Genomic DNA, 27,270 nt, shown 5'->3' with positions numbered 1-27,270 from the left:
ATATATATATATATATATATATATATTGTGAAAAAGAAAATATATATATATATATATATATATATATATATATATATATATATATATATATATATATATATATATATATATATATATATATATATATATATATATATATATATATATTTATATATATGTGTGTGTGTGTGTGTATGTGTGTACACACGCACACACACAATGTAAATCAAACTCGAAGGGGCCCGAAAGCTTTTTCAAGCTCTCCATGCAGTGGCGCATGTGCATTGAGCTAACACACGAGGGGGAAGTTTCAGAAGACTAACATTTATTCTCAAATCACAGGACATCCATTATTAATTGAAGTAATCGGTGATGCTTGTCTGCACACGTTTGGCTTGCAGCGAGTCAATCAATTCTGCACGCAGCTTGCAAAGCATTTTTACTTCTGCTTCAGCATTCTCCTGGCAAGAGAAGTTCCGCATGGAAATGTCCAGCGCCGACACTTTTTAAAGACGACGACAATGATTGCGTAGGGGAGCCTCTCGCAGCGGCAGCATGGCCAGCCAACGCCAACTGGAAAGGGAGAAGGCCTCAGTTCTCCTCCCTTTCCAGTCGCGCCACGTCAGCTAATGGGGCGGCTGCAAGAGGCGGCTTAACCAGTTCGGCCGGTCCCAGCACGTCGCAGCAACGCACGTGCGGCTTCAGAATGTTGATGGTGCGACGGTGAGATGCCGTGCAAATGCTGTGTGCCGCGATGCCGTGGCAACTACACCGTGGACACGAAAGTGCACGTTTTCAAGTTCCCAAGGGATCAAACTCTGAGGAACGCGTGGATACGCGCTGTGCCACGGGAAGACCTCTCCGTGACCGAGAATTCCAGGGTAAGCTTTCTTTCTGGTAGAGCATTGTTGTTTCATTGCAAATGTAAATTCAATATTTGCATATGCTCGAATAAGTGGTTCACAAGCCGCACTTTGTCAAATACTCATTGGTTTGCTCATTGTATGTAAATTTCCTTGGTAGGTATGCGACCTTCACTTCAGAGAGGAGGACATCATCCGAGAAGCCTCGCATACCGATGTAACTACTTGCCGCACAATTACAGTGCCATTATCCCATGTTCGCCTCCGCCCGGACGCTGTACCATCCAAGTTCCCGAGCTTCCCGAGAATTCAAAGTTCCCGAGAATTCAAAGTTGCGCACATCGTGCCCGTGCACCGACTAGACGCAGAGTTCCTGCACAAGATGCTGAAAAATGTGATTTGCGGGCTGGAAAAGATTGGGTACCGCGTTGTGTGTGTCGTGAGTGACAACAACTCCGTGAACAGGAAAGCGATGTCTCACTTCGAATCGACCCCTCCAACAGAATTGTGTATCAACACCCGTCGGACACTGCGAGGCCGCTGTTCTTCGTTATAGACCCGGTACACATACTAAAATGCATACGAAACAACTGGATCAACCAGAAGAATGACCAAGTATGCTTCTACTTCCCTGAGATGCAAACAGACGCCGCACAATCAGAGCGCATGCAAACTGCGTCATTTTCGACAATCAGGGATCTGCACAGCAAAGAGTGTGACCAGCTGTTGAAATATGGCTATGGGCTGTCGAGAAAAGCCCTTTACCCGTCGAATATTGAAAGGCAAAACGTAAAGCTCGACTTTTTGCTCTTGCTTTTGAAATGGCTGGATGAGTGGAAAAACAAAGGCTGCATTTGCTGGCCAACGAAGAGCCATCTGACTTGGACACCTGTGAGAACGGTCACACAAGCGAATCAGTGCTGAAACACATCCTGCGGTGCAGCACTAACATTTTACTGAAGAACGTTTGTGGAAAGCTCAACGACAAACTTCTTGACGCTGCTGACAAGGCAAAAAAACGGAAAGCCACAACTCTCCAGAACAAATAGGTGAACAGCTTCTGATAAAGCGCAAACACAAAACGAAACTAGTTTGTGTAAATAATTTTTCGCTCCTATAATTTGCTTCGAGTGAAATTTATTTTAAACTACGTGCATGCTCGTTCTTGCAAGAAAAAAAAAAGCGCCCGCTTGGTAATTCTATGCGACAACCTCTCTTGAACAGTGCTCCGTACTTTTACCAGTCCGCCCTATCGCCTGACGTCACTAGAAGAAAGCTAAGGCCTTGCCTTTCTAGAGGGTGTTGGGCCAGCACGAGACAAGAAAGGAGGAGCGTGTCCACGCGGAGAGAAGCAGATCAGCATTTGAGAGAGAACAAACATTCCATGGCAGTTTTTTTTATGTTCTTTTGCGAGTGTTGTAAAAGGAGATGGGTTACGTGGCAGGGACGAGAAAGTAGGAAGCGTGGCATCGTCGCGTGAGAGACCCCCCCCCCTTCCCCCCTCAAGGTGCAGAGCCATGGTCCCGCAAGGAGCAAGGGCTGCAGAAAATAGTGCCTTTTTCCTTTGCTTCAACCACACATTCATTCAACCCAGTGACAGCTCTCTTTTGTTCTCTCTCTCTCCTCGCACGCGGTGTGGGAAGGAGAAGGGTCTTTACGTGGCAGGGACGGAAAAGGGAGAAGCGAAACACAGGCACGTCGCAAATCGGCATTTGAGAGAGAGCAATCATTCCACAGTGGCCTTTTCTTTCCTTTTCATTTCCTTTGCGCACAGCGTTCAGGTGTCACAGGTGCGGCTGCAAAATTGGGTGGGGGGGGAAGGGCTGAGAGCATTTTCAGAGAGCGGTATGTTCGAATTAACCGTCGCAAGTGCTTGCGGCAGCAATTGCTTCTTTATGGGTTTATTAAATTATTAGCAACAAACCTTACTCGCACGTCTTTATAGCAATGTTATTCTAGTAACCACAATATGTCCATACAGACAAGCACAGGAAAAAACTAATGGGTGTAGCACACGCTTCTAAAGAATATGCACAGGCACTGACCACGTGCTCGTCTTAAATTGGTAAATAGCAAGCAATATGCGAGCAAATGAATAACTAAAAACATGCCACGTATTAGCAGGGCTTATACAAATTGACAAAGTTAACGTGTGATAAGAACATATAAATGTCCGATATGAGACAAAGATGTAACACATGGCCTTATCTGTGCCTTGCGAGTGATCAGGGTTGCTGCTGCTTGCCACGGTAATTTCTGTCGAAAACAATGGTGGACTCGTGCTGCGTTTTGGTGTGTCTTGTAGAAAAGCAATCCTTCATAACTTTACATGTTGCTGTTGATGTCCACATGAGCGCACTTGAAAAAAAAATTGCCTTCTGACGCTCGGAGCCTCGAAGTGGGCTCAGCGTTCATATGTGTCATGCAACACGAACAACCTGCTGGTCAAGCAGGTTTCAGGACAATAGGCACAATGGCGCGCATTTCCTTCCAATACATCCTGAGGGGCTCAGCTAGCATGACGTGTACGTTTGAAGAGTTTGAGCAACTGTGGTGCACCGCTTGTTGAAAAGTGTCGAGGCTGGCACATGAAAGTTTGCCTACATGACGACTGCTATGACGTACTCGATCCGCATTTTTGTCAGTTCACATGCCATAATAGTAACACTAAATACATGGTTTCTTATGACATACGAAACGCTTGTTGGATCAATCAGGTTGTTTTGCCTCGAGAAGCAAAATTATTTGGAATCCTGGGATCAAATGCGTGTGTGTGCCAAAATTTAAATGTTCTCATCTGGGATTATGCAGATCAAATATATTTCACTACATTCTAATTTTACAACAGTTGATAAGCAAATGCACATATCCTTGGCATGTCTTATATGGACAGCCAGTCAACGTTCCAAACTTAATGTTCGGTCAGACATCCAATTCGGACGTTAAAAAAAACAGCCACACAAGACATGGCTTTTTCACAGTATGTCCATTGGCTATCTGTGTTGGATATCTATACGACCGGATATTTGTATTTATAATGGACAGCCAGAGGATATTCATGGTTACATGGGTATGGTGGTTTGAAACTTTAAACTCTACATATCAATCTATCTACCGAATTTTCGGATATAACAAATGTATTTTTGTGCAAAATACAGCTTTGTTATAATGAGGTTTGAGTGTAGTTCAAAAGGTGAGCAGCAGAAAGCTTTCGGAGGGTAAGATTAATACATTGACTGAAATGGCTTCCACCTTAGTCTAAGGCTGTTGCGTAAGGAAAAGTTTTGTGACCAGACTTCTGTAACATCACACATTGTCTTGGCCACTCCAGTTCGCTTAATTTACTAACTTTGTGCATTTGATTTCTATCAGGAATACAGTCCAGTGTCTGCGGTTACTTATGTGCAATAACTTCCTCGGTTTGGTCGTAAATTGGCCCTTGGCAGTTGATTCAATGTTCAATAGCCATAATGCACATGCCAGCTGACCCATTAACATCGTTTTTACTTGACATCGGAGAATATTGCATACCCATGCTAGAAGGACACACTGGGCAAGTGCGCAGTGTGCTCCACCTTCAGCTAAGACTCTTATCACGACGGTTGTAAAAATTATTTGGAGATCCTATGGTATTGCAGCTCACGTAGCCCCTAAGTATCTTCGGAACACCAGTCCATGCGAAGAAATCAGTGAATCAAATACAATTCTTTTCTCCACAGACCGACACTTCAAGAACTTCGCCTCAAATGTGACGGACATCACTGAGAGCCGGGCCATCGTAAGAAGTCTCTTCGAGATGGTGAGCCTGCCTTTGGTTGCGTCAAATTATTGTGCAGTGAACTAAAAGCACTGTCGCTCTTTTTTTTTTACAAAAAAAAAGCAGGTAATCTTTACTTTTAATATGTTGCACTATCACAGTGATGAAAGGAAATACCTATTCCTGCACTCGTTTCAGTTTATCTTCTTGGCCGTCCTGCTTCACATTGTAGAACGGCCTCCAAAAATCTGTTGATAAAAAATGTATGCATCCTTGAAAAAGAGACCAGAATATGTTTCCAGCTTGGATTTGGTAGAAGAGTTCATTAGAATTTATAATTGGCATTTAGTAACTATGTATACCTGCTAGCCTTTACCACATCAGTTATCTTGAACTTCAGCATGGTGTGTGCTTTTATTGAAGATAGACTATTCTCTCATTTATATATTTATATGCAGGGTGTCCCGCATAACTTGAGCCAAGCATTTGAAAATTGCACTTCAGTGGCGAATTGAACCGAACGTGCATTACCCGCACTAGCCTGTAGGTACTCAGGCTTTTTTTATTTTTCTCCATAATAATTATTTTATTTTTAATTACCCATTTTTAATTATGGGCTGGAAACCCAAAATATCAACACTAAGATGTAGAGCACTTTCAGAAACCACCGACTAAATTGTTTCTTGTACGATATGTTTAGCGCTGTTCTTTTTTTCGCGTTGTAAAGAAAGTCTGTAGCAGTGCGCTCGTGGTCGTCACACAGCTTCTTTTCACATTTCGCGGGCTTTCTTTACAATGTGGAAAAAATAACAGCGCGCCCCGCCACGGTGGTCTAGTGACTAAGGTACTCGGCTGCTGCCCCACAGGTAGCGGGATCGAATCCCGGCTGCGGCGGCTGCATTTCCGATGGAGGCGGAAATGTTGTAGGCCCGTGTGCTCAGATTCGGGGGCACGTTAAAGAACCCCAGGTGGTCAAAATTTCCGGAGCCCTCCACTACGGCGTCTCTCATAATCGTGTGGTATCAAAAATAACAGCGCGAGACGTATCGTACAGGAAACAATTTAGTAGGTGTTTTCTGAAAGTGATTTACATCTCGGTGCTCATATTTTGTGTGTCCAGCCTATACTTCAAAAATAGGCGATTAAGAATTGCTAATAAATCAGTATGGAGAGAAATAAAAAATAGCCAGAGTACCTACAGGCTGGTGTGAGTAGTATGCATTTGGTTCAATTCGTCTCCTAAGTGCCTTCCACTAAGAAATTCTTAGCTCAAATTATGTGGGACACCCTCTATATTTATATATGTTTATATTTTTTCATATTTATATGAGGAAAGTACAGGGCCCACGTGCTTGCCAATAAATTTTCGTGTGACCTGTAGTGTTCAAGATTGGGTAAAATTTTCATTGTTGGAGAATATCTGCTTTATATTTACATTTTTTGTTCATTTACTTTGTGTCAGGGCAGCACACATATGCATGCTCATTGATGTTTCATTGGTAAAATGAAGAGTGGAGAACATTCGGCATACATTGTTGGTTTTTGTGTGTGTGTGTGGGGGGGGGGTCACTTTGGTCTAGTGGCTAAGGTACTCGACTGCCGACTCGCAGGTCACGGGATCGAATCCCGGCTGCAGCAGTTGCTTTTTTGACGGAGGTGAAAATGCTGTAGGCCTGTGTGCTCAGATTTGGGTGCACGTTAAAGAACCCCAGGTGGTCGAAATTTCTGGAGCTTTCAACTACGGCGTCCTTCATAATCATATGGTGCTTTTAGGATGTTAAACCCCACATATCAAATCAAAACCCCACATAATAATCAATCAATCCTGTGTGTGTGTGCGTGTGTGTGTGGTCAAGTGGTCTGAATCGTACAAAAAAAAAACTTGCTCATTATTCCATGCTTCAAACCCAATACACACGTTGCAATCAATACCTCTTCTCTTTGCTGCTGTTTTTGCCTTTATTGAATGCTGGTCTACATTTTGTCATTGCATAAGCTTCCAAAGTTTTCCCGCACTATTTATAAAATAGTGGAAGCAGTCAACTGTGTGTTGTCTTTCTCACATTAGCTTCCCAAAGTTTACGTAACTTTTTCAAATATTTATGTGGTTTTGAATTTTATGAATACTTATGTCAATTTTTATGCTACCTTTTTGAGGGTTGAACTTTTAGCAAATCGAATATTTAATTACATATGATAGTGCAATGGCTCTTGCATTAGCGGTTTTGTTCTGAGAAACTGCCTCTGAAACATTGTGTATGTGCATATTGCCTCTATTCACTTTTTGTTTCAGTAGTTCTATGCCTAGTGTTTCAGTGTGATGTATTATAAAGGTGAGTGCTGTCTGAAGTTTGTTTGGCAGCAGGAACCCTAGTGAGACTCGCAACCCTGTAGTCCTCCTCCCCGTCCTCTTGATTGATAAAAAAAAGCATTGGATCTGAATAGATGCGCAACCATCCAAAGTTCATATTTAGTGCATTTGTACTGCACCCTGGAGTATTCTTCTATTTACCTTCACTTGGCTGGCTTGTACCACCGGCACTGTAGGAGTTTGACTACAAAATTCACCATCAGGGAAAACTAAAGCACAATAGTAGTCTGTATTTTGTCTAGCAGTGTACGTTGACTTTGAAATTCCCCATCAGGGAGGACTAAAGTGCAATAGTAGTCCGTATTTTGTGTAGCAGTGTAGGTGCCTAATTTTCTTCTATGGATAATTGATATCAGTACTCATTGTAACTGAGGTTCAGCCATATCTGCAGAGTGACGCATCTCTACTTCCTGCAGCTTGTGGCAGAGAACATGACCACCTACACCACTGCTGCCAAGCTGAGGGAACAAGAACGAGCAACAGCAGAGGGCCAGAAGAAGATTCGGCAACTACAGGCAGAGTTTCAGCAGGCTCGTGAGGACTATGACATGAAGCTGACCAACCTGCTCAAAGAGCACCAAGAAGAGGTTAGTGGCATAGTTTATATCATAGTGACTCGTCATTTTTCCGATCATTCATTCACCCAGCTCCCTACGTTTCTGATCGCGTTGGTCATGCACATAAGGTCAATACAATATATTCACGCACTAAGAAATACCAATTTTCACCTCTGCTGTTATCCATTAACGAGTGGAACGCGCTGCCCTCAAACATCGTCGCTATTACAGAACCCTCCCTTTTCCAGTCTGCAGTACAAACTTACTTAGAAGTTGACAATAATTTGTAACCACCATTGACATTTAATGTGTAACGCATGCTCAGAGAATGTTTATTGCTATTTCTTGAAATATGTTTCCTGTTATGGTGGGCTGCTTACTGTGTTTTTTTGCTTATTGTGTTATTAGTAATGTTGCTTGGGCTATCGGTCTGTTTGATTACTAGTATTACTCCCTGACATGTTGTTTTACTGATGCTATAGTAACCTCTTGTATGTATCCCCCCTTATGTAATGCCCTCCGGGCTATTAAGGTATTTAAATAAATAAATAAATAAATAAATAAATAAATAAATAAATAAATAAGTATCCTCTGCAATCTTTTTTTCTGTGTTTTGTTTTTTTCTACGTACAGTGAGGCATATGTAATTATTTTGGCTGGATATGGCAGGAGAAACAACAGAAATAAAAGTATACAGTCGAACCGGGATATTCAATCTGAAGAGCACAAAAATTTCTCATTCAGTAAAACCTCTGATTGTATGAATATTGAAGTGATGTAAATTTTTCTTTAGTTCAGGCCAAGGTTCATTAACATGCAAGTAATGAAGTATGGTCGTTATGAACAGATTTTCACCCTGTTATGCTTGATGGGAACATACGCAGCCATGCAAATACAAACAGATGCTGCCTGTGCTGTCGTAGATGTGACAACCATGCATGCGCTCAGAATCCCCAGACGCCGCATCACCAGTTCGTCAGAATAAACCTTCAGGGATGAGCTGTAGCTTCAGAAACTGTGTATGTATGTGCACTGATGCACCTACGTGGGCCTAGGTGCTTAGATCACAGATGGCGTCGACATCGAGCTTTCTTTTTTAACATGCCGGCCTGCTAACCAGGAACCATGTCAAATTATGTCCGAAATTTCGCATCCTGAAACACTAATACAGTCAAATCTCGCTAACTCGAACTCGAAGGGGCCCGAAAATGTGTTTGAAATAAAGAAAGTTCAAATTAACAAAAGCTTAATAAACAGAGGGCTCTCGGTGCAGTGGGGCATGTGCATTGAGCTAACACATGAGGGGGAAGTTTCAGAAGACTTACATTTATTCACAAATCGCAGAACAACCGATATTAATTGAAGTAATCGGGGATGCGCGTCTGCACACGTTTGCCTTGCAGCGAGTCAATCAATTTCGCACGCAGCTTGCAAAGCATTTCTTCGGCTTCAGCATTCTCCTGGCAAGAAAAGTTGCGCGGAAATGTCCAGCGCCGACACTTTCTAAAGAGGACAACAATGACTGCATAGCAGCCACAGCATGGCCAGCACATGACGAGAAAGAAGGAGCGTTCCCACGCGGAAAGAAGGAGTTCGACATTTGAGAGAAAGCCAACACTACACGGCAGCTTTTTTTTTTTTTTGCTCTCCTCGCATACATCATTGAAAGGAGAAGGGTTACGTGGCAAGGACGGGAAGGGGGGAAGCGGGGCACCAGCGCGTGAGACCCCCCCACCTCCCTCAGGGCGCAGAGCCATGCTCCCGCAAGGGGCAAGGACTGCAGAAGATAGTGTCTTTTTCTTTTCCTTCAACCACACATTCATTCAACCCAGCGGCAGCTTTCTGTTCTTTTTTTTTTCTCTGCGCACGGCGTTGGAAGGAGAAGGGTCTTTATGTGGCAGGGACGGAAAAGGGAGAAGCTTGACTCAGGCGCATCGCAGGTGGCATTTGAGAGAGAGCAAACATTCTACCGCAGCCTATTCTTTCCTTTTTATTTCCTTTGCACGCAAGGTTGAGGTGTCGCAGCTGCCGCCGCAGGATTAGGCAGGGTGCTGATAGCATTTTCAAAGCGCGGTATGTTCGAATTAATCGTCGCAAGTGCTTGCGCGTTTGAATTACCGGGCATTTTCGCCCATTGAAATACACATCGCTTTGATGGAACCTCATCATGAGTTCGAATTAACTAGTAGTTTGAATTAAGTGTGTTCAAATTGATGAGATTTGACTGTACTAAATGTTTATAATACACAATGAACATATTTCTTACGAGGCTTTTTGGCAATTTCACCATGTCAAACACAAAAATAGTCTATATCCAGATTGCCACAAAGCTGGTATATCCGGTGGTGCTAATTATGTTGTTCGCAACAAACTTCAAATGTAAAATAAATGAATACAAATGTGACTGAAAAATTTCTGCCTCGTATTGTTTACAATCATCATGAATTACAATTTGGTAAACAACATATAAAAGAAAATGATTGGTATCAAACTTCTTTTTGGGAGTGAATAAAAACGTGTCAAAATGCCCCGTAAGGCTACGTGTTACGTCTAAAATCGTAAAACTGAGTAAAATGCATTTGAAGTTTAAGTTTTTTATAAATTGATGTGGTATTGCGGCATAATTGTATAAAAGGCATCATTGTGTAGCTTTGCCCTTCAGGAACAAGATAATATCATATATTTTACAACAATGTCACGGGAACCATGAAACATTTGCTGTATTAGCACGCATAGTCCTTGTAAATAGTGCGAGAGAGCTGCTACCAAACACTTCACCGTTGTATTTCGGCTTGTATTTGTACACTGTGCATGAAAATGACATGTTTACGGGGTCTATGCTGCCGCTATTCGCACCTAGGTCAGGGTCACAAAAATAAAAAAAGAAAAAAAACTAACATTATTTGAATTCACGCAATGACAAGGGCTTGAATCAACACTTAACAGCTGACCAGAACTGTAAGCAGTGTTAGTCTTTGACGAGCTTGTTTTTCGTGGCATTCCTGACTACATGGACTTTGTTGCATATACTATAAATGACGTTATTGATGAATCTCCAGTCACTCTCAGCGAAGTAAATCGTTCATCGCGCATGCCGCACGCTGAACATGCCTTCATGACTTTCACACTAAAGTCCTCTTTTCTTTGCTTCTTGGACACTGTCGCCGCCGTCGGCACAAATCATAAGTTTGAGAAGGTAATTAAACACGCTCAAATGTACCATAGAGAATTGTGTTCCATTATCACTGAAGTTCACCCGTTTCGTGTCAACGCCGAGGAGTTCAAACTTTCGTTCAGTTTCCGACGACGCCAAGTGCTTTTTCACGTCGGCCGCACTTGGTGCACGCTGGCTATTTTCTTCAGCCGATAAGAAAATGTTATGGACACTTTTTCTGATAACACTCGAGGCTTGTACCGACAAAATATACACACTACACGTGCCAAGATGCGTTTTCGTACACAGTGCCAACCGACGAACCCCGATGCATTCCGCGGCAGCACTTCAGGCATGGCTGAACGAGGCACACGTGCTAGATGTAGTGGGCCGGGGCGCTGTATTTGATGCGTCAACAGGCAATTCCACATTTATGATGAGTTCTGTGCTGGCATTGGAGGGGTCCACGCTGGATGCAGATGCGTGTTCAATCCGTCCAGCGGCTATTGCAGAACATGCCTCGCCAAATTTTTTACGACATTCCATGGTCACCGTCATTTCTTGCCGAATACACTTTGTATAGTTTTCTTCAGATCAATGTCCTCAGACATTTGAGCAGCTCAATAATCGCAGTAGTTCAAACACAGTAGTGAAAATGCGAACCTGAAGAACGTTGCGGTGCAGCCGAAAACCCGAACAGAGCGAGTGGGCGATCACAACGCGAGACCGGGAAAAAAAAAAAAGTCAAGACAAACGCGGGGTACCAATAGAAGGTCAGCGCGTGGGATGAGCTTGCGCTTTGACCAATCACGTGCTCGCAAGTGACCTTCGGAAAAAATAATGGTATCGTCGCTCTCGCTGCACCAGCGGCATTTTGAAGATAGGTAAAAGTTGACCAAAGAAAGCAGCTTCAAAACAACACCAAGATGGCGGCGCCCAGTCGCTGTGTTCAGAAGTTCCGAGTGCACGAACTTCGAACATAATTAGCCAATTTTCCGTCATTTGGCTTCCACCTAGGCATGCAAAACGCTGCTTTTTAAAAAAATATTTTGACATTGAATACAGAGTTCAGATTTCGCCGGAAGATAAATAAATGTTTGCATGCCGGGATACTACACTTTTACGAAAATTCACTTTTTTTGCGATTTGTCGCCATTTCAATACCCGCATCCCGACAGCTAACAGACTTTATTGACGTGTCGGTGCTATGCCAGAAACAAGCAGCGACTTGCATTCACGTGAGTAGTGAGCCTTAATGCCAAATATACAAAACAATTTGTGCTCCAAAACACGTTTATTTACATGGCAGAGTTAATGCAATTAAAATTTAGTCTTTCGTACTGAGTTTATTCCAAACAATAGTGAAGTTGTCCAAGGGGGACACTGCTAAAGGCAAGCATTGCCCAACTAAACCGTGCGATTCCTACAGCAGTAGAAAGAAACACATTTACAACCATAAAAGCATACATGTAAATCAATTGCTACGTTTGTTTTACAGATGAAAGAAATGAGTTGGCTGATTATTCTGGGCAGATTTCTCCAAGGCGAAACAAAAGCCAGTGGTCTCCCGGTTGAGTTAATCGTTGTAGATACAGACACGTTTGAACACACCAGACTGTGCACTTTCACTTGCTCGTTAATTCAGTACTCATGACCGAATACCTGACCAAATTATTTCAAAATTGGCGTCCTTAGTGCAGCCATCAACTATTCCAGTGCTGCTTGCATTTTAAATAACTGAAGTATAAATCTGCATTCAATACTTAGCGGGCCGGAAGTTTGATCTACAATTGTCTATCGTTACTCAAGGGCATTGACAGGTCATAACTGCTAGTGAAACCACACTATACAACGTACTTTTACTGATTGCGAAAGCTGATGTGCAAGAGAATGATGTGAAGGGTAGTGGCGAAAGTTTAAGATATGTCAAAAATGGGTTTTTTGTAATCGTCGTCAGAAGTTTTCTATTGCATGCTTCTGTCTTGAAGCTAACGTGACTGTATCTTTTTATTGAAAAGTGTTATGAACATAAGCTTTGGCAGTTTTATAAACAAGCATACTGGGAAAGTAATCCGAAATTTACACCTCTGTTGTAGGCCGTTCTTGAAATAAAGACCTGCAAGGTAGACAAAAAAACGTTTTCTAGGTCGAGTTTAGGATTTGTTATAAAAACATCTACACTACGCAGAGAATAAAAAAAAATATTGTGCTTAAGTGAAAATACGTCTGGATTTAGCTAAACAAATTTGAGGTACATGTATCTTAAATATAGTTTGTTTAATTCGTCGCCGAATTCGGGAATAACAGCAAGGCAGGCAAGCGTGGCATTCCACCTCTTCATCATGATTGATTTACTGTGCTTCGAACAAAAGTTTTTCGGGCAAAGACAATTGCAGTTAAGTTTGTGGGAGGCTTCTATACTCCTATGATATCCAGAAGGGCCAACGTAGCTGGGTTAAAAAAAGACCTTACCTCTTCTTTCCACTCATCAGGCAACAATATATAAAATTTTCAAAGAAATTCGAGAGGTAGACCGGCCATGCTTGGTTTGATCTTACGTGGAATCGCCCACTTATGCATTGCCAGGACTAGGGCATCAAAGTTAACAAACTTCGCTCAGTTGTACCATTTGAGTAACAACGCCGTTTCGGAAATTCTGATTTACTGCAGCAACACCATTTCAGAAATTTGATTTGCTGAGGTAAGCATATGGCGTGCTAACCTGCAAACTGTTCGCACTAAAACCTTGTTATAACAGTTACAGCTAGCACAAAATAAGCTTGTTATATGCGAAATTTTGTTGTAAAGGTTTATTCCTAACACTGCAACTATTGCAAGACTAATTTTCATTTACTTTCTTATAACCGATCTGGGTTAGATATCTGGTTTAGGTATTTTAAGGTCTGAGTGTTTAAGGGTAAGCATACTGAGTGTTGTTGTGCTTATACTCTGATACTTTTTTCCCCTTTTATTATCCAGAAACTCGTCTTTCTTAAGCACAGCGCCAACGCAACGCTTCAGTCGAACCCAGACCTGGATACTTCCATTGTCGAGAAACTGGAAGGCCAGGTACTTCTTCAGCCCCCTTAATGTGCTCTCCCATACGTGAAAAAACTGAGGAATGTATGAGCGAGAAAAGTGAGGAATCCATGAACTGACCTATATTGCATTACGACATTGGGTACATTATAGAGGCAAATACTGCAAGTAAATATTACTTGCATCGAAGGGTATCGCATATGTACATGCAATTTTGTTACTCTTGTAGCCATCTTGTTTATTATGTGTCTGAGGCTTTTATTGGAAAAAAATTTCACCAAATTGCTCTTTTAGCTTTGAAATTCGTTGTGATCAGTACTGTATAGTGCTGAAACAACCTCTGCAAGATTGTATAGATAGTAATAGTACAGTTTCTTTTCCGGCACGATTGACATAGGTCCAGGAACTATCCCGGCTGCAGTATATACACGATCAGCTCAAGAAAAAGTCTAAGGAAGTGGAAGCTTTGGAAATGGTAGGGTCTCACTTTCTTCGTACCATAAGTGTATGCTCTAACTATATTATGCAAGTGTCGTACTGATACCAATAGTGTAACAATTATTTTAACTCAATTTGGTCAAGGTTTTATGTCAACATACAAAATGAAAATAACACCTTAATGTAGAGAAAATGTGCTTTTGTATGCCTGAAAATTTCATAATTTTTGTCCAAATGTTTACATGGTAATTTAAGACAATGCTGAGCTTCAGAAAAAAGCTATTTCACTGCTGTAACACTTGTATTCAAGGCTGTCTTGCCGAGACAAGCAGAGTTGAAGCTCCTTCTCTATTACAAGGTTCAAGTAGACATGGTTGACTGTCAATCACAGCCATCTGGCTGGAAGTGCCATAGCAATCAAAAGATGCTGGCAACATTGCCCTTGCTTAGGTTTGCATTTTGAAAATGTTGTTTGCTGCTGCACACTTGCAGGAGCTTGCGAGCGTCAAAGGAGGTCGTGTGGCGTTCTTTGAAGACGTTTCTCCTGTTAAAAAGCCTAAGAAGAAGCCAGAGACGGTATGAATCGTTTGCAATTCTCTCATATTGTACACATTTGTACACCCCACTTATATATATCGCTAATTAATCTTAAGACAGGTTTCACTTAATGCTCATAAACTGAAACTGTTTTATTGTAGCTTTACAAGATCTGCAAAAGCTGTTGGAAATTTCGAATTCAGTAATATATTTATTAAGCTTACATTCACACTGGGGACAGATGTTAACTCTGAAGGCAAGACGCACCTTTGCACATTGAAACTTTGTGGTGTTGATGTTGTAGTGTAAGAATATTCTCTAATCTCATTAGAATCACCATATGAATCACTTGCAATTGGCATCTTATGTGAATGCCAGCAATTAAGCTAGAACGCTAAAAGATTGGTGTTGACGCATTCGGTTAGAGAGCAATATTTCACTGACCACATTTGTTCAAAGCTATTGCAGCTCTTTGGTTTCTTTGCAAACAAGCTCACCAGATGAATTGTTTAATCTTTGCAAAGTGCTTTAGCTGCTCTCTTAGCTACAATAATGTTACTACATTCGTTACATGCTTATGTTGGCATGTGATGAATATTGGCAACAGCAGTATTATCATTCTAGATGACTTTTTGCAATAGTCTTAGTCATAGAGTTTTCCAAAATTAGCTAAAAGAGACTCTGATGCTGCGATCGTTAAGCAACCATGTAAATGATGGGTAGTACACGGATTTGCCTAGACTTCGCACTTGCGGGCTGTGTTTCAGTTTTGCTTCGAAGAAAAGAACTAGCCCTTTTGAGCTTTGTGACCCGATTTGAAATGGTAAACCTAAAAGAATAAGATGGTGAAGCGCAACCTCTGAACATTTGCTGATTTTTATTTTGTGAGAAAACAGCTTCAAGCCGCATGAACACACACTTAGCCAGAAGTACGAAGGTTAGACAAATCCGTGTACTACCCACAATTCTCATTCTCGCTGAAACACCGTGCATTTCAGCTCCCATAGACGCTAGCGCCAGAGTTCTCTCTAGTGTATATTTAGAAAACTCTATGGTCTTAGTGACTGGCGACACCAGCAAGCACAATTTGTGACACCACGCCTTGACATACGACCGATACCATGCTTTGGAGCTGTGTCATCTCGCACGGTTTTTGTGTCTGTTGCAGTCAAACACTGGAAACAAGATGAGCTCTTTCACTTTCGCCGACTTAGACACAACCATCGACTTTGACAGCGACGGAGAAAATGACCAGGAAATGACCCCGACTGGGTTCTCAGCAGTGAACGACGCCAGGTAATGATACCTTTTCAAGTTGCATTTAGGTAGTGGCACTGATAGATACATGAGATGATACTCATGTTTTTCAATGCCTGGCAGGCTGACAGGTGTGTGCCACTGTGACTAGAGGAAAGATCTGATAATGTGGAGTCAATGAAACTAATGTGTTTTGTGTAAAACCCCTGGGCTAATTATAATGAAAAAAACTACGTAACTAGTCATGGGATACTTCGCATTGCAAAGAATGTTGAAGTATGTTATCCATTACTGCTGCAATTAGATTATAGTGCTGGTAATGTGGAGTCTATGAGACAAGTGTCTTGTGTAAAACCACCAGGTTAATAAATAAGGAAGGAAGGAAAATGGGAGGAAAAGAACGACAAGGAGGTTAACCAGCCTATAGGCAGCCGGTTTGCTACCCTGCATGTGGGAGGGGGATGGTGGAGATGAAAGATAGAGAGGAGAGAGGAAAGAGATAAACACGGCACATTTGGCAGCACACGCATAACTAGTAACGGGATACCCCACATTACCAAAAAATGTTAAAATATGGTATTTGTTACAGTTACAAAATAGTAATGAGTAGAAATCAAATTATAGACACAAGCTTTTTTTGTCCCTTGCACATCTGATCGCTTGGCAGTGCAGTGCAATAGGAGGATAATACTGTATCACTGCTACCTCTACCATTGAAGTTGAGCTTCAGGAAACTTGGTTCGGAAATGCTGCACAGAACTCTTAGTTATGTAGCATTGATCACAGCGTAGAATTCAACATTTCGTTGAAGGTTAGCCGATCTGTAGAAAGAGCCATGCATAGGATTCGGCTTGGCACGGCCTATGTGAAGGCTTTCCTGTACAAAATAAGAGAAGCTGAAGACGACATTGAGCACATTGTGAAAATTATGATGGGCCTCTAAAAAAACTTTTACACAAAATTAAATTCTGTGGATAAGGGGGCCCCATCAATAGCAAAAGTCTTGGACCAATGGCTAAAATGAAACTTATAAAGCCCTACTGGGTGTACAGTTGTTCACTTTCGGTAGAAATTAGAAATATCACAGAAGCACTAAATGGGAAAAGAAAATGTTCTTGCGTTATTGTTAACTGGTATGTTTCTCATTTTTGCAGATAAATCATTGTGGAAACCTATTTGTTGCAGTTAAAATGCATCATTTAAGACTACTGCTGAAAGACACAATTGCATTTGAGAACATTTAGGGAACTTTTGTGTGGGTATTTCAATTCTGTGAATACTAGATTAGACTGTTGGAGGGGTTTAACGTCCCAAAACCCCCATATGATTGAGAGACGCAATTGTGTAAATACTTGTTTTTTCACATTCTATATTGCATGAAAAAATTTATCGGGGTAGTTTTGTATTGAGGTAGCCTTGTTTTTGTTTTCTAATATGCGATGACAACCATTGTGCAAGAGCAGAGGAGTAGTCGGCGCCACGCATTGGCGCCAACTTCTCCTTATATACATTTCATTTTAAAAATACAAAACTGTGGAGTGTCATCAAGGGGAAATTAGTGTGTTTGTTAAAAAATCAATGTTAACATGCTTTTTGTTTTGTTTGTCATTTACTTCTTGAAGGAGCACTGACATCAAATATCAGAATTGAGAAGTGCCCTTCATTCTATTTTTCGGTATGCGTAGGTCCTCTTGGCCTAATTTTAATTGCATACATCGGAAAACGGAGGGCCCTGCAACATCGATACTAGTGCTACCTCTACATTTCACACATACCATCCTGAGTGACGATGCGTTAGTAGCTATGAAGTCTACATCTAAGTGGTCATATCATGGTGCCCGCTTGCGCCAAAGCGCGCAAACGCACTCGCGCTTCATGCCTGATTTTCGTCGCCTCGCTTTGGATGATTTCTTGAAACTACAGAATTTAAAAAAAATTGTGTATAAAAAACTGTGAAAAAGAACTCGGCGTGATTCAATGTGTACTCGTCACTCTGCCACTGTTAACGGTTCGTCGCCATGCCGTTGCCTGGTTGGAAGTGCGGAAAAAGCGCATTGCACGCATGTTGCACGTCAACATGACCACTTTATTTTATTTTATTTTACCCTCAATCGCACATAGCTTTACAGAGGGGACTGGGGTACAAAAAATAATAAATTATAAACAAGAGCAAACATAGTAACATTAAAATAATAAAGATTACAAGACATGAAAATTCGATGTTAGGCAATACACTGAATGTATGTGTAAGTATCATCAGAAACATGGGGCAAACGGAGTATAATATATATATGTACAATGTACACTTCCCGCGTCTTACGCGTCATAACTTAAGTACTCCTGTATTGTTGAAGAAAACAAGTCATGATTTGACATAGAAACCATGTCCGAGGGAAGGTGGTTCCAGTCGTTGTGTTAGTGCGGCAGCTAAAGACGTGTACCTTATGTTGATGATCTAAACAAGCTGAGTAACAGGATGGAGTAGTAATGAACTGAGCTTTTAAAAGTGGATGATTGAATATCTTGTGAAAAAGTATGAGACGAGATGCTTTGCGACGTGATTCAAGTGACTGTAGCGAAAGGCTGCGTTTCATTGACGTAACACTGCTAGTGCGATGGTAGTTAGATAGAATGAAGTGTGCTGCGCTATTCTGTACCATTTCAAGCAAATGAGTTAAGTTCAGTTGAAAAGGGTCCCAAATGGAGCATGCATATTCGAGTTTTGGACGAACTAGTGTTTTATACATTGTTAGTTTCACGGCTAAAGTTGCGTCATAGGTACCGTAGCATACGGTTGCTATTGTTAATAACATAGTTAATATGACGTTTCCAGTTCAAGTCAGATGTTATATGAATCCCCAAGTATTTATACGAAGTTACAGACTCTAGATCAACGTCATTTAAGATGTAGTTAGCAGAGGGTCCGGCAGTTCGTGAGATACGTAAAACTTCACATTTGTTAGTGTTGAGGTCCATGTGCCAAGTTCTACACCAGCTGGCAATAATAATGCCACTTTGCAAAGAACTAGCATCAGAGTTAGGTTAAATTTCTCGGTAAACAACGCAGTCGTTGGCGAAAAGGTGAATCGAAGAAGTTACAACATCGGGTGAATCGTTAACATGAATAAGGAATAGTAAAGGGCCCAACACAGAACCCTGGGGCACACCAGAAGTAACGGGAGAAGAGGATGAGCTGTAGTTGTTAGCAACAACGAATTGTGAGCGATTAATTAAGAAAAACTCAATCCAAGCAAGAATACTGCCCTCAATATTAAGGGTCCTGAGCTTATATGGTAGTAGGTGATGATAAGTCTTGCCAAAAGCCTTCGAAAAGTCTGAAAAAATGCAGTCGACCAGTGAACTCCGATCTAGAATGATATGTAACGAATAAGTAAACCAAAGCAACTGCGTTTCACATAAGAATGACTTCCTAATTCCATGCTGTGACCTGCTAAAAAACGAATTTGATTCTAGAAAGGTGACCAAGTTAGAGAATATATGTGCTCCAAAAGTTTGCATGGTATAGAAGTATTCAGCCCCAGTCAACACTTTGTACGGTGAGGACGGCAATGCAGGTGACAAGGCATGACTTAATGTGTGCACCTACTACACGAAATGTTCTCGGAGCAGCTGAGCCTCACGTCGCTCTTTTTTGTGGAGGAGGGGTCAGCTGTGGCACGATCTGGAGGTTACCGTAAAGAAATGGCGGGCTTGCCGGTTATTTTGAATAATGCTAGATACCAGTCGCAGAATTCAATAAAAGTGAGTTATTCGTCCCGCACTTGCGTGTTAGGTCACGTATTGTCACTAAGGGGTCGTTGATGCAAAAAGCTTGACATAAATAAACTTAATGTCGGTGCTCCTTAAAAGGGTACTTGACCAGGTCACATGAGAAATTTTAGTTAGACTAAAACTTCTTGCGTGCCCAGTAAAAAGCTTTGCATCACAAAAATATTTACTTGGGTCATTAGCAATTACACAGCACTATGCGAGGTATTACTATTACCGTGCATGATGCAAGGAGGTGAGCTTGAAACTTTGCCACTCATGCTATGTAGGCTTGGCATATTTTTTCCTTCTCTTCTTTAATTGTTTTCTGTACACCGGTAGATAGCCAAAAAGCTCAGTCCTTGAAAAAAAGTATGCTGCTTAAACATATTGCCGGGAACACTGGTTTCACCTCGTATTGAGCAGGGCAGTACACAGTGTTTGTGTTATTGCGGTTGCTGCAGAACCCAAGGTTGCAGGTTCAATTCTTTGCGCCACTACTTTCACAAACTATATGTATAATAACTAACCTACATAAACTATCATAGCTGTAGCGCTTATTTGATATGTTGAATTCCACATTTAAGCTACGAGATTAATTTAACAGATTACTTTTCTGATCTTCCTTTCAGCCCAACCGCAAGCGGAAGTCCAACGAAGATGACAAGCCCAAAAATATTAAGGTACGTTCTTGTTCTCTCTCTCTTTTTTTTGTGCCTTGGAGGGGGAGTTTTGATCAAAACTCCACCTCCATGCATCCATGCATGTACAATCTGTTTCACACTTGGGGGGAAATCTCGGAGCACATGGCATCGCATTGCGACCAGAGTTGCAGCCGCGCGCCGGCAGCAGTTCACGCATGCGCAGACACTCCAGTGCGTTATCGATCTGAATCCTCTGCGATGACTGTGCGCGATGGCCACATTGTCGGACAGTCTGCTGATTTCATCGTTCAGCTAGATTGATATTCTGTGCTAAATGTTGTGCAATGCCAACCTCTCAGCCTTCATTTGCAATAACGGGGTTCTAGAAAGACAGTTTGAAAGCATACGTTGCTTTCTTTTTCGAAATACCTGTACACTGAGTGCATTCACTTGTATTTTTTTTCTTTTTGTGTGAAACGCTGTGTGCTGCGACGGGGAATATCACAGTGAGCACATACCGAGCCACGCTATAAAAAAAAAAAGACAAACGAAGCCCTCTGCAGTGACTGCTGTGCAGCTAAGCAGGTTCTACACAATAAAACAAACTAGAACGTTCTTCTTCTCAATGGCATTTCATCACTTCAGTCAGCACTGACTCGTAGGCTCCGAAATGCAGGCGTGCAGCTTCCAACTTCACTTAATACCCCATCACGTCACTAGCAGCAGTGATGACTGCGCTGATTTTGGGTGGCAATAAGGCGTACCGTGACATGATGAGAAATATCGACGCAGTTCCCGCAACAACAATAAAATTCACCCGCTGCCTCACAATGCGGCCAGCGTGCCTGGCCGTAGCTGATGACGCGGTCCTACACAATACCCCTCAAGCGTCTGCGCAAGCGCGCGCTGCTACCGGCGTGCGACTGCCGTGCTGGCTGCATCATAGCCGCATCACAAGGCCACGCACGATGAGATTTCCCCTAAGTCTGAAACGGACTCTAGAGGCAACATGTGTAGCACTTGCCAGAAAAATGGACAAGCAAAATATAGAGAATTTCGTAGCTTCACTTTTTTCTGACTTTCTGGCTTTGTGATATGACTGGTAGTGTTATTTCTCTCTCTCTTTTCCTTTGCATATATGCAGGGTGTTTTTTTTTAACAAATACAGATTTTTTATTGAAATCTTGCAGCAAGGCTCCAGTTATTTTCACTTATAAACTCCACATCGAGGAGCAAATACTTTCGGATACAAGGGATGATTACTCAGCTCAAGTTTGGTCTGTGTATTAAATTAATGGAGTGAAGTTTGCTTTTGACGATTTGCAATACAGCACACTATCGGCTGCAGCGAATGAAATGAGCAGCATTTTCTCCCAAAATTGGGTACATAGAGCGTACTTTTGCCATGCTGACGCAAGAGTTACAATTTCATGGTTATTGTCGTTCTTACGGTGTATTTATGTATGCTAAAAATGTTTCTCTTATTGTTGATTCAGATGTGTGCTTGCAAAGTTTCGCTCCACGTAATTATCTGAACCCTCCCCACTAATGCCTTGTGGTAGTTTGCACGCATAATGATATAGGCAGTTAATTATGCTTCTAAAAGAAAGTATAACATTCAAATAAATCAAGTGTGCAGTTTCTTTGGCCGAGCATTCTCTGTTGTTAAGAATAACAAGAACGATTCAAGACATTGTTGGCTACTCTGAAATGCCTATTGCATAGGTGCACATTAACAATCATTCAAAAGGCAAAAAAGTTAGTTCAATTCGCTCGTCATTAATCTCTGTACACAAGTCACTAGCGCTCCACCAGCGGCATTACATTTACAAAAATAACTCCTCTCATAACCAGAATTCTGCCTGCTGCTGTGAAATGTGCATGTATGCTTAAAGCTAGTCACTTTTTCTTTTCTTTGTTCATTGGACAACGCTTCGCTAGGAGAGGTTCAACTGCCTTTTTAAGTGCTATTGAGTGGTGCAATGCAATAAAATGATTCTATATTGGTTTGGTAGCGCCATTGTGAAGTTGCATGCATGTGTACATTTTGAATTCTTTTATACTTTGCTATAAATTTATATTTCCTATTTGCAGAATCGATTGCCCGTAAGGAGCACACCTTCACTTCTTCCTTACATTTTCTTTCCTCTTTCTTCCTCTGTATTCGGCCGCCTTTGCCTAGAAAAACTGTTGTCTTGTGCATTTTCTCATCTGCATGTACCAGGCAGCAGTTTTTGTTTCTTACATAAGGACTCTCTTAAAAGCAGGGTGCCATTTCTTAACTTTCAGTTCAACCCCCATGTCAGTGCAGTCACAACGGTCTCGTATACCCCAAGTGTTTCTTACATCAGCGTTTCTTATAAAGAGGTGCAAGTGTGTGTGCGCAAATGTTTGTGGGTGTGTGTGTGTTGGGAGGGGTGACATGTTGAGGTCAATGAGGAAGCGAAGTTCTGCGTTACCGACATGAGAGGGAGGACTCAAGAGCAAACATAACAGTAACAGATGTTCTCAACGAAGTGAAAATAAGTGGCTTGATCCTTCTTTCAATGGAATTTGTTATTGTCGGCTAACACAAGACAGATATAGATAGTCATCATTCTTCCTCAAACATTGGTTTTTGCTGATAAGTATGCTGGTTTAATTGTAGTATAACTTGTATTATTGTAGTATAACTTGTAAATTGTAGTATAACTGCAGTATAGTACATGCTACTGCGCTTATGCTGTGTGTCTAAGCTGTTATGAAAGCTTCTTTCAAATATTCAGAGTCTGAATTTTTCCGCGACTGGCCTTCAACTGCTTGTGCCACTATTTCGTAGCGTTCCACATCGGCGGCTGCCTGCAAGTGCCGGGGAACATGCCGCCAGGGGCGCTGCGGGTGCTCAAGAAAGCAGAGGAGCTGCTCCTCCCTCTACCAGTGCAAGGGGGAGTGTTCTGTTCTACAACACTCGGTAAGTACCAGGTCTGGCCATTTCAAGCTGTCAATTGCAATGCTTACATTGCATGCTCACCGTCGTGTCTCTCAAGACTCGCGTCACTATATGCACGGGAAAAGTTCGAATTCCTACCAGAATGTCGCCTGCTTTTCTCCTCTCAAGCTCCAGTCTCCCAGATGGGTGATGACGAGGCTTGTGTGAATATTCGAATGCTTTAAATATTCAAACAAAATATTGTATACGAATTTACTTCGATTTGAAATTGTTTAAAATTTTGAAGTTTTCAATATGAATGAATGGGTGTTATTAGTATGTAACCCTCTTGAAGAGGGTTCACTGCAGTGCAGGAGTGCTAAGCCGTGAAAGCACTCATTTAAATGTATATTTATTCGCATGTATTGTTTTACTTATTTCGTTTAAATAAAGTCCCCGGGCATATCCAACCAAGGTTTTCAACAATGCTTGACATAAATAAGGGCTAGTCTTGCATTTATGGGCGCAGTCAACCTACAGTGGGTTCAAAAGCCAACAGGCCAGTTGACTCTCTTTTGGAAAGACTTGTCAGCGTCCTCTGCAGTCATGCTGCGTTTGACTGCCGACATAGGCACCACCATTTTCTTAGCTTCCTTACCTGAGGTGGGCAGCCTCAGTTCAGCGCAACCATGGTCGGTGGGTAACTGCAATCGGGCCTGTACAAGTGAACTGAAGTTTGTCGTAAGTGAGGTTGGCGTACCCATGTTACTACGGCATAGGGCTTCATAGGCAGGTACAAGGCTTCATTGCACATCACAGAGCGATGCTCAAACATGCACTGGGCAGTGCACCTTGTGCCACTTAACACATCAACATCAGTACTCCTAAAGTACTCATCTGCTGTAGTGGTGCAGGTGTCCTGCTGCTCAACGAGAGGTCGTGGGTTCGATCTCGGTTGCGGTGATCACACTTCGATATAGGCGAAATGCTAGTCAGGTGTATTGCAGGATGTTTGTGCATGTTAAAGAACAATAGATTGTCAGAAATCTCCACTACGGTGTCCCTCATAATCATATCGTAGTTTTGGCTCTTAAAAGCCAAATTGTGATCCTTGACTCCTTAATCTGCCTAAAAAAAAATTGAAAAATTGCAGCTAATGTAGAGCTTATGTATTGCTAAAAACACTGTTCAGTATCTTAAAGTAGCATTGACTTCTCTAATTTCTTTGCTGCTGGGCTGCTCTCCTACATAAATATATATATATATATTTTTTTCATTTTTTTTCCAGGAGTCTGCTTTGAGTGCGAAAGAAGACACGCTGGTGGAAAGCATGCCAAAAACGCAGCTTTCTCTTTGAAGCAAAAACAGATGCCAGCCATCATATGTACATAAGCTTTTAATATATAAATTATGAATAAATGTGTTCAATTACAAGTAAGTAGTGAAGTGAATGCGTCTACATGGCAGCAGCATTCTTCACTCCCTTCATACCAAAGAGTGAACGGAAGTGATGGCAGAGCACTGGTCAATGGAGTTACTATTTCAATAAAACAATTTTTTTACCTGGTTGTTTCACTCCTTGCCTTCCTTACCAGTCGTTTAAGCACACTAAACTAGGCGAGTTCAGATTATTGCATGATGGAACTAGCGCACAAACACAAAGATGGTGAAAAGGTCAAAACTATGCAGATGCAGATTACCTCCATAAGCGGTGCATGTGACCAGGTTTCATGTACTATGTGCTGTAGATTTCTAATTAAGATGTCCAAAAAAAATGGAAAAGGGAAATGGAAGCTTGCGATGAAAACTGTAAACAGGGGTTAACGTTTTGACAAGTGGACTTGTCTTCAAGGCTAGAACTGATTTCCTTAGCACTAGTGTGTAGATGCTTCATGATGTGCCGCACAAAACTTGAATACGGCAAGTCTTGGGAGGCACGTAGAAACTAAGTGCAAATGTTCAGTGGCTTTATTTGGATGTTTTCAAGTGTTTGTACCATTTGGTAGTAGCAGTGTGGTACGGGACAGCTGACTGGTTGGCAGACGAGATAAAAAGGATTGTGGAGCTAGTGTTGCCACAGCCGACACGTATGGGAGTGGCCTCTTGTGGTAATCCACCTTCTTCATTTTCCTCTGCTGCCGTTATGGCAGAGAGCAGGGAAGGGGGATAGATATTGGCAATGTGATCCGAAGCAACCGGCTTTCCAAAACGAAATTCTCAGAGATTAAAAGGCGTGCAGAGATCCTACCAAAGAATTTCTTAGCTTTTTTTTGTTGGGGGGGGGGGAAGAGCGCATGCGTCGTGGCACTGAGAGAAAGACGAATCAGTGGGCTGGCATGTTCACTTATGTAGGCTCCCATTCAGTTGTGCACACACACCGCAACTCTCGGGCCGAGTAACAAACAACAGGGTTCGTACAGGTCCTTGAAATCCTTGAAAACCCTTGAATTAAAAAAATGCATTTTCAAGGCCCTTGATAGCGAGTTTTTTGCCATCCTTGAAAATCGTTAAATTTCGCGAGCAGTGCACTCTAATATTGACATGACATTAGTAATAGCGCGAGAACATGATGACGACAAAGAGACACGAAAGACACTTTGTCTGGATTCTGTGGGGTGTGTATCAGAATAACGCACGTGGCTTACCATTCACGCGTAAGTCGCTCCTGAAATCGCACTAGGCAGTTCTACTTTTAGTGGCCTCAATACAGTAACAATCCATTGTGCTATGCTTCAGGCGTAGCTATGCACTAAACAGTAGTCCACAGTAACTGCCAACTGCAAATTTACGTATCTCGGGCTATCTGATTGGTTATCACTGCAGGGGCTTGGCTGTATGAAGCAGCTATACTACAGCAAAGTCTCTGTAAAGTCACTAGTTAATTTGGAAAATCAGATTTTTTGAATGCGTTATTCGGTCCCGACTGGCATTAGCACAGTTTATCGGCATCGAACTCCCATTAATTTGGTCATATTTGGCTGCAACCTGTTTAGTTTGGACAATCCTCGGTGTGCACTGAGCATCTATTATCACAAATGTGCGATGCAGAAGCGTCCAAATTGCGTCCGCATGCTTCCACCAAACTCTTGCTACATTGCGATGGGCGAACGATCAGTTGCAGATCATTTTTACTGTCAAAAAAAAGATATCTATTTTCATGTGCGCTTGGTGGTATTGCTGGTGGAGGTTATTAAGGGAAAGGTACTGGGCATGTTTGAGGCTAATCAAACACGTGAATATCGTGCTGTTGTCACATTGTGAACAAAAGCATGGGATGGCAAAACTTGCAGATTTTCTGCTGGTCTGGTGGAAAATGAGCGCAGCATTTACGTATTCATCACAAAAATGAAAGTGTATTGATTCTACAGACATTCGTTTATTTTTTTCATGATACTTTCAATAACTTGGTATTCAGTTTATTGGGACATTTTTCCAGTTTCATGAAATGTGAATTAACGAACATTTACCGTAACACATTACAGATGACAGTGACAGAGATCGTTCGCTGTTGGGTGCCAGGCAGCGTGCAGTGAAACGGATGCGCATGAGGATGTGCGCCGACGATGAGGAAGAAAAGCAACGACGTGAGAAAAGCTCAGCAATCATGCATTCATTCACTTCAAATACTTCAGATCTCGGATACTGAAACCTAAATAAAGTAAAGATCACATGACGTTGCGTGTTACGAGATACTGATAGTATTCGTACAAGCCCATGTTATGACACATAACTCTATCTATCGGTGAACAAATATGGGCTCTGCTACCTTTAGTGTTTTGTTAGTTGGATTTTAGTTAGTTTTTAGTTGAATTAGTTGGATTTTTGGGAAAACCAAGTGCAACAATTAGAGTTTAGATATGCTTGTTTATCCAGTAATCTGTTATAACTGCAAACAACTGTGTTCCGTGCTGTTATGCTAAGTGCGGATTTATTTGCTTGACAATTTGTGTTCTTTATGGGTAGTTCTTCATTTCGGCTTAGACGAGGGGCCAGATATG

General features: G+C 41.8%; 1 protein-coding gene across 2 annotated transcripts; it reads left to right on the top strand.

Moving 5' to 3' along the window:
• Positions 1 to 693: 693 nt before the first annotated feature.
• Positions 694 to 25,463, top strand: LOC142776793 (uncharacterized). 2 transcript variants are annotated; one of them, XM_075881149.1, is made up of 10 exons: positions 694 to 860; positions 4,562 to 4,641; positions 7,387 to 7,557; positions 13,661 to 13,750; positions 14,118 to 14,195; positions 14,651 to 14,734; positions 15,864 to 15,991; positions 20,353 to 20,403; positions 23,183 to 23,314; positions 24,561 to 25,463. In XM_075881149.1, exons 1-10 carry the CDS (start codon positions 719 to 721, stop codon positions 24,571 to 24,573), a joined length of 969 nt encoding a protein of 322 aa, XP_075737264.1. In that variant the 5' UTR covers positions 694 to 718; the 3' UTR covers positions 24,574 to 25,463. The 2 variants fall into 2 exon arrangements, with proteins under 2 accessions (XP_075737264.1, XP_075737265.1); XM_075881150.1 differs by lacking the exon at positions 694 to 860 and adding an exon at positions 1,032 to 1,891.
• Positions 25,464 to 27,270: the final 1,807 nt, after the last annotated feature.

Source organism: Rhipicephalus microplus, chromosome X (genome assembly GCF_043290135.1).
Source record: "Rhipicephalus microplus isolate Deutch F79 chromosome X, USDA_Rmic, whole genome shotgun sequence".
Lineage (NCBI taxonomy): Eukaryota > Metazoa > Arthropoda > Arachnida > Ixodida > Ixodidae > Rhipicephalus > Rhipicephalus microplus.
Note: the sequence above shows the minus strand (reverse complement) of the source record. Positions and strands in the feature narration are given on the sequence as shown.